General features: G+C 38.8%; 1 protein-coding gene across 2 annotated transcripts; it reads right to left on the bottom strand.

The window, feature by feature from the left end:
* Positions 1–2,772: 2,772 nt before the first annotated feature.
* On the bottom strand, positions 2,773–8,200 carry ccn2b (cellular communication network factor 2b). 2 transcript variants are annotated; one of them, XM_079878696.1, is made up of 5 exons: positions 8,042–8,200; positions 6,891–7,107; positions 6,454–6,705; positions 5,930–6,141; positions 2,773–4,444 (listed from the first exon to the last, which is right to left on the bottom strand). In XM_079878696.1, the coding sequence occupies exons 1-5, from the start codon at positions 8,096–8,098 to the stop codon at positions 4,139–4,141; spliced, it is 1,044 nt and encodes a 347-aa protein (XP_079734822.1). In that variant the 5' UTR covers positions 8,099–8,200; the 3' UTR covers positions 2,773–4,138. The 2 variants fall into 2 exon arrangements, with proteins under 2 accessions (XP_079734822.1, XP_079734821.1); XM_079878695.1 differs by having other exon boundaries at positions 6,442–6,705.
* Positions 8,201–12,163: the final 3,963 nt, after the last annotated feature.

Here is a 12,163-nt window from a genome sequence, read left to right on the forward strand (position 1 = left end):
AACTAACATGAACAAACAATGAACAGCTTTATTTTTATTAACTAACATTAACAAAGATTAACAAAAACAGTAATAAATGTATTGCTCATTGTTAGTTCATGTTAGTTAATACATTAACTAATGTTTAATAAAGGAACCTTATTGTAAAGTGTTACCCATTTAATTAACTGGGGGAAAGAAATGTGGAATGATGAACATTTCACTCCTCATACACTAGATGGTTGACTACATAATGCATTGTAGTGCATAGTGTACAGTACGTCATTTGGAGCACAACTATAGTGACTGTTGTTATGTTTTGGCCAAACTGGCCCCATTTACTTACATTGTAAGTGTCTCATAACCTCCATTTTATTTTATTTTTTTTCATTATTATTTTCTTAAAGGACGGACAAATAGCAACAAATGTGTGTGGTAGCCACTGTCTCAGCAGCAGAAAGACAGTCAATCTATAGATTAGCTGAATGAACCGCCTGCCTTTGAGCCACTCTCAATAACACAATGAACTGCAGCATCCTGAGCCTCTGCCAGAAATATAAAACTCTCTCTTTTCCTGCACACACTTGCTAAAACAATTCCAACAGTTGTCTGATTGAAATGCTTAGAATTCCTGCTAATTCTTATTCATCTAATGTTAACTTGCTGATTTATTTTAGTGAAAAACATCAGAAAAAATATTAAAATCAATTGTAGGAATATTTATAGTAGCCTATATTATTTCCAACAATTCATGTAACTTTATCATTATTTTAACATTAGGTTAAGGTTCATTTATAACAACAAAGAACATGAGGAAAGAGTTAGACTCATAGGCCGCATTTACACTGCAGGTCTTGAAAACCAAATCTGATTTGTTAACTATATCCGATATCTGCATTGACTATACACTTGACGAAACAACCCAAGGTAGACGTACTGACCCGGAAATAATAAAAGTTTTGCTTTCCACACCATCTTTAAAGGTCAGCAAAACATTGGTCTCTTAAAGCAGATAAGAAAAGAGGAGAGAGCCCTTGTTGCAGCCTGGGCATTGAAAAGAGTCATGTGATCGCAGATGGTGTCATTCGCAACTATTGCTTTTTCAATGATGTATGACTCGCATTGACAGGGTCAAATCTGATCTGACCGCTTACATGGCAGACACAAATGCACATATCTGATTCAGATTTAGATTTATTTCCACAATCTGAGAATCGGAATACATGTGCTTTTTTTCCTGCTTACACATTCGTGGGTCATATGTGATCTGTGCCACATAGGAGGAAAAACTGGACTTGGGTCATTTGCAGTCATGTAAATATGGCCAATATCGATGCGAGCGCGAGTCCGATGATGAAACACTGGAAGAACTATTTATTTAACCCGAACCTCCATCGCAACGTCAAGGATGACTCGAACAGGACGTTTCTCAGTGATACACTACTCAGTGTGAGGTACATTATGAGATGTTGCAACTGTAATTAGTCACCATCAGCATTAACAAGTGCATGTCCATCAACAAACCGATTATTTTACTTGTACTAATTTATTTACCGAGTATTTTTGTAATATATTGTGGTGAACACGTGGAAACTGTATCAATAACAGTGCATCAGTTCCTCAAAGTAGTGAGAATGACAGACAATCTGCATTAATAGACACAGTTATAGGTAATAGTGGCCCACAAACTGATCAGCAGAAGTATTTCAGTAAGACAGTGATAACATGAGTTGGCCAGTAGTTAGCAGGCAGGAGACCTACACAATATAAAACTCAAAACTATTTTACACACAATCTTACAAGAGCAAGCAGTTTGCAAGTAAAATAAAGGGAGCATTTAGCAAAAGTTTAGGATTATACTGCTGTGATATTGTAAAGATGAATTTTAACCACTGATTCTTCACATGCTCGCCCTTGGGCAGTGAAAAAAAACAAAAACTGTCTTTACCTTCACATTGTAGAGCACAGCTTCTTTCTCGACATGATGCTATCCAGTATCCACAGGAATCAGCTGCAGGTTTGAGGTTCAAGTTTTCCCTGGTGTCTGCGCGCGCAACAAGTGGGCGGGCAATATGCTAATGTTTCCTCTTGACGTCACAACGAAACGGCTTATGACTCGTTTGAAAAACAATTGACCGTTCGCTAAGCCACGGTCGAAAAACCGCCACAGGCCAATCGTGGATTAGCAACCGTAACTAGGAGCGGGAAGTCTGGCAAGCTTTCTAGCAAGGGAAACATAAACATAAACATAGCTGTTCCTCAATTTGTGTGTTTCCCATTTGAATGGTCAGCGTATGAGGCGGCTGCTGCATCCTTGCGCTGGGACCTATAGGCTTTAGCTTCAATTTTGATTAAATGATTCTCTAATCGGTTGCATATTATGTCGTGGACATATCCCTCGAATGCATACTGCAGTCCCTTTTGTCTTGCTCTGTCAGATATTTCACCTGTTCGCCAAAAATGACTAATTATCTCCTTGGGAATGTCTGACACTGGTGCATATACTGTAATAGACGTGCCAGGCGCAAAAGCTTGTCAGGCGTAGCAACAGTAACTAAGGAGGGCGGGGCTTAGTGAAGGGTCAATTCATTTCATTGACTCAGAGACGACTCTTACTTTTGAAAGACAATAACTTTATATACAGTGCACTTTCAGATTTAAAACTTTGTAGGATGTTTTCATTCACTTAGAGCTATGTTACATGCTACATGAATCCATAATAGGGGCCCTTTAAATGTGCAGTTGCCTTTTGTTGGTATAGGATTAAGTGACTTCAATAATCCACAGAGTATATATAAAAATATAATTTCTTTATTGGAAAATAAAAGTGCATCAGAAAATAACTCGCTGGTATCATTGCCAGGTGATTACAATGAACACAGAGTAATACAGTACACGTACAAAACTACATTTAAGAGTTAAACGACAGTTACATAAATTAGTACAATCTGTACACGGTCTAACATTATTTACACAAGGTGTATTCGTCATTGTTCAATTCTTTTCCATTCATTTTCTATTAAATAAACAGTAAACAACACAGGCAGTATCTCATTATCTGAGCCTCTTTTGTTGGAATGTTTTCTTCCCAAAATACTTTGGGACTCATTTTAGATTTTCATACTTGACAGATTGTGTTCAATTAGATACAAATATTAAAAGTTATTACATCAGTTGTTAAATATTATTCCTTGTTGTAAGGTAAAAATAATCGTAAATAATGATGACCCAATGACATTTTACAAATGAAAGAAAAAATACAATTGTATGATTACATTATTGTCATTTCAATCTATTCCTGTATTGAGGAAAACGTTCTTGAAATTAACTACTCCATTAGTACACAATGTCTTAAAGGAATTGTTTACCCAAAAATAATCATTATCTATAATCAAAATTATTATAATAATACAAATCATTAAAAAAAAAAAAAAAGTTATTATTTAACCTCACAGTATTCCAAACCCAAATTATGTCATTTGGAGACTTTTTAAAGAATCTTCATTCACCCCTTCTCTACACAATAACAGTTTATAGTGATTAAATTGTTTCTGATTTAAATTTGTCTATTCATTATGCAGAACTACATTATGACTTAAGAATATTTCGAATATAATGTAAAAATTGTATGTCCTATATTTCTTTTGATTTCCTTGGTGTCTTTGTGGTTCTTTTCTGAGTTTTACAGATGTAATCACGATGAATTTTTATCATGGAAAAGAGCTGCATCAAGATTCTTCAAAAACTCCCCTATAGTGTTCCCAAAAAGAAAAAGAAAACAGCTCATAGGCTTGAAACAACATGAGGGTGAGTACATGATGACAGAATTATCATTTTTGAGTGAACTATCCTATTAACACAAAGTTCTCAGTGCTTCAGGTCTGCTGTAGCATGACCAGTCAAACAGCCAGATGACTTCAGAGCATCAAAAATTACAAACAAGAGAAGAGAAGATTTGCGGGGCCAATAAAAATGCCCACTTCATGTCAAACATTCTATGCTCACAGGGCGTGAGTATTTCAGGGTTCAGTAAAACACGGAGCTGCCTCATGTGCACATGTGCTTGATTATCAGTGTGTGTGTGTGTGTGTGTGTGTGTGTGTGTGTGTGTGTGTGTGTGTGTGTGTGTGTGTGTGTGTGTGTTACACTGGACAGCTCCTCACATGTCATTATCATAGTCCCCAATCATTCTCCGTGAGTTTGAGGCAAGGAAGATATCGTTCTCACGGGGGCAATCGTGATGACAGGAGCAGGTCTTAATAAACATCATCCTCTTCCTGAAAGTGTCGCCCTCAGGACAGCGGAACTCCACCTCGGCTGTGACGGTGGCATGAGGTGTGCAGCAGCGGCCGTCTGTACACACCCCGCAAAACTTTGGCTTATACAGCCTGATACTCTGGCATCCAGACAACTCGAAGCGCATCCCGCGCTGGCTCTTTGGGGTCCGCACACACTTCTTCCCTCTCTGTAATGGGGAAGAGGTGGGCTATTAATATTTAAGATGGTTTTTGATAGGTTTACTGAAAAAAGTGAAGACCATAAACAAACTTTCGGCTGCACTGGGTCTCATTAGGCATGCGTTTTTGTATTACTCTAAACGTAACAAACTTTATACCTATTCAAGGAGGCGATAGAGTAAAGGCCTGGGTATAGGCCTACTACATTTTCCCCTGCTCAAATCACTCGCGCATACAGACGGGCTGTACAACAAAAACTTTCGTCTTTACTCTTAAAATGTTGTGCCATTAAATAGCTATAAACATGTTGACAGTTTAACTAACCTGCTTAACTCATTAGTTTATTTTGATTAACAAAATTTCTCAGATTTTCTTCAGGAACCAAGACAGAAGCTGACCTGATCTGCACAACAACACATTTTACACTAGTGGCACAATGCACCATTATGATTTGCGACACACTTCAGAATGCAATCACATATAAAATACTTGCGTTAAGTATTTTTAGTATGGAGCCCCTCACATGACGTGTTGTGATGTCGAAATCATGGCCACGAATTAAGACTTTTTCCCTACATTGCATAAATTACTTTCCTCATTTTAAGTAAATTGTGGCAACTTGTATTAATTTGTTTTCACAATATATTAGTTGTGACATGGCCATGATTAAACTAAATGAAACAAGGGAACAAGTGAATAAGTCATGGCAGTGAATTCTTAATATGCATATCATTTCCCCTACATATCATGTCAAAGACTTCATAGTTTCAGCCTTAAAGGGTTAGTTCTCCAAAAAATGAAAATTCTTTAATTAATTACTCACCCTCATGTCGTTCCAAACCTGTAAGACCTTCGTTCATCTTCAGAACACAAATGAAAATATTTTTGATGAAATTCGGAGCTTTCTTACCCCAGAAAGGTAGTAAAGATATCTTTAAAATAGTCCATGTGACTACAGTGGTTCAACCTTAATGTTATGAAGCGACTAGAATTTGCTTGTTTTTTGCGCACAAAAAGTATTCTCATCACTTCATAACATTAAGGTTAAACCACTGTAGTCACATGGACTATTTTAACGATGTCTTTACTACCTTTCTGGGCCTTGAAAGTGGTGGTTATGTTGCAGTCAATGGGGGGGGTCAGAAAGCTCTAGAATTTCATCAAAAATATCTTCATTTGTGTTCCGAATATGAACGAAGGTCTTATGGGTTTGGATCGACATGAGGGTGAGTAATTAATGACAGAATTTTAATTTTTGGGTGAACTAACCCTTTAAAGCCCATTGTATACTTCCGCTCCATCTAACTCACAATTAATCACACAAGCCTTTCAAAGTATACTCTGTTGATCAAGTGCATGGATGGACACATTCAGTGCATGCGCACTACATAGAGGACGAAAATTATTTCATGCGGACTGTCCACAGTCCGGAGTGGAACACGGACAAGGGAAGTATACTTTCAGCTTTACTTTGTGCTCTCAACCCTTCTTACCTTTATGTCCTTTTCCAGCTCTGCATGGCAGGGGCGGATCATGCACATGCGGGTCTGCCGCTCCAGCTGGCATTGCTCATTGTCATTGGTTACACGAGAGGACACACCCATGCCACAAGTTGCAGAGCATTCACTCCATTCAGTGGTCTGAACGATGCAGTTGTCCCTTGCGCTCTCAGACTGGACACCCTGATCAGTTATTTCTCTATATGCTGAAAGAAGAGAAAGTGGGTGTTAAATCCATGTGCCAATGACAATAACTTACATGAAAATGGAAAGCATATTATTGTCATGCAGAGCGGCTAGTAAAATAAGTTTGCTATGGAAAAAGACCCGAAATGTGGAAATTCACAGGGCCCGCCAGGACCATATTTCATTATTTTTTTATTCATACAGTAGGTGGTCCCCATCTGCCCCACACCCAATGACAGGGCTTTCGGGAGATTGGGAGATTTGATAAAGAAGCAGCTGTTTCAACATGGTGAAGCAAAATGAAAGAAAATTTGACTTGCCGATTGACCTACCAGCCATTGCTGACTGGAAGGTGTCTTCTTGTGGGATCTGGTCGCACACCCACTCCTCGCAGCATTTGCCGGGGATTTGGACACGTCGTGGGTAGGGACAGTCTGGAGAGGGCAGCCGTATGTTGCTTGCACAGGTTGGTACGCAGCCAATCTCCCCATTCATGCAGACACATTGATGTTTGCAGCTAGGCTGAAACGTCTCACCACTGCGGTAAATCACACCCCCCAGGTCGCACGTCTGACCCTCTTGAGCTGCAACACATGCAACAGACATAAGACAACTTCATAACAATGAGAGGCTCCCACTTGTGGACAAAAAGTGTAGTGTAATACATGCAGAAACATTGATTTTCATTTCACTTCTCTCCTCTTTATATAACAAAATGTGTAACCCCTAAATTACATTCCAAAACACAACATTGCACCCATATACTCACCAATACAGATGCCTGTCTCAGTGTCACTGAGCACACCATAGTCACAATACAGGTCTTTATGATGGTCGCATGGCTCCAGGAAAGAGCAGGGCTCTCCTGCCTGTCGGGCACAGACTTTACAGCAGCTGCAGCCGTCCAGCACTAGACTGGTGCCTACAGGACATAAAGGGCTCTCAGCTGGGCAGTCACAGGGCTGAGAGCATTCCTGACACATCGCCTGCATAGAACAATGACACAATGTTAGGGTTTCAACTTGCATCAGATTTAGCAATCCCTCATAGAAGCTTTCTTTCATAAATCTGTGGTAATAACACTTTTATCATACCATAGATTCCAGAGCATGCACAGAGCAAAAGGTTTGTTTTCTCTATGTTGTTTGACAGTTGTTTATTCTACAATGTGTCTATCTGCCTGGAAAAAATTAATAGATCAGACTGTCCATATGCAATACTCTTGATGGCCACATGGGGGGATAAAATGTATTAGAGATTATGTAGTTTTGTCACTTGGGAAGTGATGTTTTGGAATTACACTAGTATAACTTCATCATATGAAGCATGTTTAAAATAATAAAAGGTGTAGAAAAAATATCATAGGTTTAAAAAGTGACTTCTATACTGAATATAAAACAGTAAATAATAAAAATAAATTAATAATAATAATAATAATTCATAATAATTCATTAGGCATATTTATCAAATACAGCTTGTATATATAAATATTATACATTAAAAGTATGCAGAATATTTTCCTTCAAATGGTTCAGTTTGCATTGAGATCACTGTTCTGAGCATCATATGTGAACACAAACCAGTTAGTGACTTACATAATCCCCTCACATGTTATCATGGGAAACATTATAATAATCCATTAAATGAAACCTTATTAGACCAAATTACCCAAAACTATAGTTAAGATGTTAAACACATCCCCAACTAACCGCCTCACTCTGCAGATAGTAGCACAAACATACACTTGTACACTGATTATTTAATTCCTATGTGTCTCATTATGTAATTTGAAATGATAGTAAAATAATAAATAATTAACTTACATAATCAAATCAGCTAATTCATGTCAATTCTGCATAAAGCTTATAGCAATACAGGTTTTACTTTTACTTTGAAAATATTATTGATGTGTTCACTCACCATATGTATAAGCAAGCAGAGAACGATGCATGATCTGGTGAATACTGTTCCAGCCATTTCCTCAAAGAGTTCCCAACAGAAGCACACTCCACGGGTTTGTTTTGGTTCTCTGGTGTCTGTGATCACGGTTAGACTGCAGGACTGTTGTGAAGTGGAGAGCAGAGAGCCCCTCTTTAAATACTACCAGAATGGGGTGTAGCCCACCGGAGTCAAGCCATGCCACGCGACCCAGAGGGGTGAAAATATTTCAATTCCAGATGGTTTTCCATAATGTTTGAAAACGCAAGAGATGCTGTCGACCAGCCTTTCAATTAATCATACCACAGATTCCAGAGCGTGCACATGGGAAAAAGTCTGGTTTCTGCACATGGTTTGACTACCGTTTATCGGAAAATTAATGTAGGCCAATCTACAGGATGGTTAAAGATGTTTTGGCAGATGATAGATTAGAATGTTTATCAGATACTGTTGTAATGCAACAATGTTTAGACGTCATACAAGTGATGTGTGAAACTATGCGAGCATGCTTCATGTTTTGACTGGCATCAAACAGTATTGCATTAAACAGTAAAAAAAAGTATTTCCCACCACATGATGTCATGTTAGACAGGCCTGCAGGACAGGATATGACACGGCCAACAATTTAATGTTTGTTGGGACAAAATTACACAGAGACAGTGTGTTTAGTGGAAATACAAAACAAGCTCATGAAATCCGTCAGGTGCAGAGAAAGAAACATGTTTATTTTTCCCGCATTGCAGCTATTTCCTGAAGCATGTCATTCAGAGAAAAGAGACAAAATGTGCTCAAAAACACACAGCAAGTGGTTCAAACTAGACTTTTTTACATTTCTGAAGAAAAAGTGTCAACTCCAAAATCTGGTGATATTCTGTTGTTATTCTTGTTTCTCTTATGAAACACAAAAGAAGATATTTTGAGGAAGAAGAAAAAAAAATTTGTCTATAAAATGAAAGTAAGTGGGGTTCAAAACAAACAGTACTAGGACTACCATTGACTGTTATTGTATGCACAAAAAACACTGATGTATTTTAAGTAAATGATGACAGAATTTCTAAATTTAAAGTTTAAAGGTGCATTCAGCAGTTATTTAGCTAGCATTACCCTTACGGAACAAAAATATAAGGGAACATACTGCAACATATAATGCGATATATTACATAATACATTTCCATATATGGGAAACTAGTGCTTATATTTTTCAATATACTGCAATATATGCATTGACCATGTATGACTGTATATTAATACATATAAAATATTTGTAAATGAAGACAAAAATAGCATTGCATGTAATAATCACAAAGATGTATCCTTTATTGTGTACATATATTGCACATACATGTTCCCATTTAAATGTGAATGTATGTTCACACATATGTATATATATATATATATATATATATATATACATACATATACACACATGAGTTACTAGAGATTTCTGGTTCCCAGCATGCTATGCTTCTGACTGTTAAAGGAGAGAAAATGTTAAAATGAAGTGTTATTTAATGTGTTTTGCTCAATATTAATATAGGGGGAAATCTGTTAGTATTTAATGTTCTATTATTTTGGAATTTAAAAGGTTTTCTGGTATGTTTTTGGGGTCACCATTGTGCTGAAGAGTAGCCTGTGGTTCAGATGGTGATTGGTCAAGTACTATAATGACTGTAATTATTACATTTAAAAATTAATGACCATGCACTCCTCAGTGCAGTTATAGTTTCTCAGCTAAATTATTTAGTACATGCAGGTATGCTTGTGCTTTTGTTAGCTTGAAAATTTACATGTAAATATTTACAAAAATATATAAGAAATCTATTATATTATATATTTCACTATATTTGTGTTTATGCTGCAGAGTAAATATAACTGAAATATATTACACATGCAGTACCACATCTGATCACATAGCATGCAGACTTTTTGGGACTTTAGCTTATTCACCATATCCCCCAGAGTTAGATAAGTCCATACATACCCTTCTCATCTCCGTGCGTGCCGTAAGTCTGTCTGACGCACCCACCTCTAGCCTAGCTTAGCAAAGCACTGCTACTTGGGCGGAGTGATTTGCTCACAGCACCTGAAAAGCCCCGTGGTGAGGAGCAGAGAGTTCGCTCAGAGTTGGAGTAAATCACTCCGCAGAAGTAGCAGTGCTTCGCCTTCTGAGAATATAGTTCCCAGTATGTATACAGTTAGAAGATGGCTGTGTCTCATGTGACCTTGTTATTTGTACACGCTGTGACTATACAAATCACAACATGTAAATAGGAAAATGTTGGCATTATTGTGTCACTTATTGGGAGCAGTAGGCTAGATGGAGCCGTTTACCTCCAGTATTTGTGCTAAGCTAGGCTAGCGGTGGGTGCGTCAGACAGAGTTACGGCACGCACGGAGATGAAAAGGGTATGTATGGACTTATCTAACTCTGGGGGATACGGTGAATAAGCTAAAGTCCCAAAAAGTCAGCGTTTTCCTTTAAAGGGGTAAATCTGAAAAAGTACTTGTCATTTAGGGCTTTGATGGACACTTGGGAAAAGGAGTTCTTCTCCCGAGGGAAGAAGTTGGTACTCAGGGTGGAGGACATGGGTGGGGTCTGAGATCATTTTTTGGGCCTGTCTGATGATTGTTTCGTCAAAGACAGCCTGGAGTGTGTGATGCTGCTTGACTCCCATGATTTTAATGGCTCTCTATGTTCATCTGTACACTGAGATTGCCAGACCAGGCTGAGATGCCATACCACAGAATGCTCTCAATTACAGCATGGTAGAAGAGAAGCAACACTTTCTGGTTAACACCAAAGACCCCTAGCCTATGAAGAAAATGTAGTCGCTGTTAGACCCTAGTACGTTTTCTACCTGAACACTCCATGTCAGTTTATTGTCAATGTGTATGCCCAGATATCTGTAAGAGTCAACCTGGGCTATATTCTGGTCATTGATGACCACTGGTAAGTGGTCTCTAATGGATTTGGGGTCAAACACCATATCCACTGTTTTCTTAATGTTGATGGTAAGAAAATGTTTGTCGCACCTCTGGACAAAGTTCTGAACCTCATGTTTATATGCAACTGAATTTGATGTGTCTAATATGAGATCTGGGATACCTGTGTCATCAGAGAACTTATTCATATAATTGCTAGCTGTACTGCGCATGACAGCCCTCTAGAGCGAGGGGAGGCCTGCTACACTAAGGATAACCTTACCAAAGAGGCTCAGAAGAGCCATACAACTTGATGTTGTCATCAGGGCGGAGCTCTGGGGAGTGGAGGCCTTAGTAAGATGACTCTCAAAATGAGAGGAGATCTGGCAACTCTCCCTCCAACAAACTGCATACCAAGGAGGCCTTAAAAAGTGCCATACACCTTTGGCATCCATGTCTAGATCAAGCAATAAAGAACAGAGGCCTCAGCATGATGACCCTCTAAAATAAGGGGAGGCCTAACAACAAGCTAAGCTAAAGACAGCCCTGTCTAGGGAGCTTACAGAGAGCCCAACACCCTGATATTACCATCAAGATGGAGCTTCTGGGGAGTGGAGGCCTCAGCAGGATGACTCTCTAAGCAAGATGAGGCCTAGCAACACTCTATTCTAAATAACTTCACCAAGGGAGTTCAAAGAAAGCCACACACATCTGGTGATACCATCTAGACTCAGCTCAATAGAGCGGATGCCTCAGCATGAAGAATCTCTAAAATGAGAGGAGGCCTAGCTATGCTCTTGCGCTAAAAACACAAGCAGTGTGACAAGGAGACTTGAAAACAGATCACTCACATGAACTGAACCTATCAGAAAGAACTAATAAAAAAATGAGACACAGCCAAAACATAGGTCCAGCCCCAGGGCCTGATGTAAGCGTGTGTGCCAAAACCTCTATTATACCCACCCCACTTCAGTTAGAGTGGAGGCAGGTGTTACCTTCTGGCCCTGTCTATGGTCCCAGACCCAGATGGGTCAGGCCCCTTAGAGGCTGCAGACCTTGCCTTCACCTCCTTGAACTTTCCAGCCACCGTCTCAACAGTTGTTCCAAAAATGAAAACCAGCACATCGAGGAGAAAGTTTTTCTCTTTCTCCCCAAGGTCGGACAAGTTCACCAAGACATGCC

This window comes from Squalius cephalus, assembly GCF_949319135.1.
Source record: "Squalius cephalus genome assembly, chromosome: 8".
Classification (NCBI taxonomy): Eukaryota; Metazoa; Chordata; class Actinopteri; order Cypriniformes; family Leuciscidae; genus Squalius; species Squalius cephalus.

Bases quoted from the DNA above. Each gene is read 5' to 3' on its own strand.
- ccn2b (XM_079878695.1), bottom strand. From the start codon at position 8,098: ATGGCTGGAACAGTATTCACCAGATCATGCATCGTTCTCTGCTTGCTT. The intron at 7,108-8,041 runs GTGAGTGAACAC...TGTTCTATGCAG, and splicing joins TCTGCTTGCTTATACATATG to GCGATGTGTCAGGAATGCTC. The intron at 6,706-6,890 runs GTGAGTATATGG...CATGTGTTGCAG, and splicing joins TGAGACAGGCATCTGTATTG to CTCAAGAGGGTCAGACGTGC.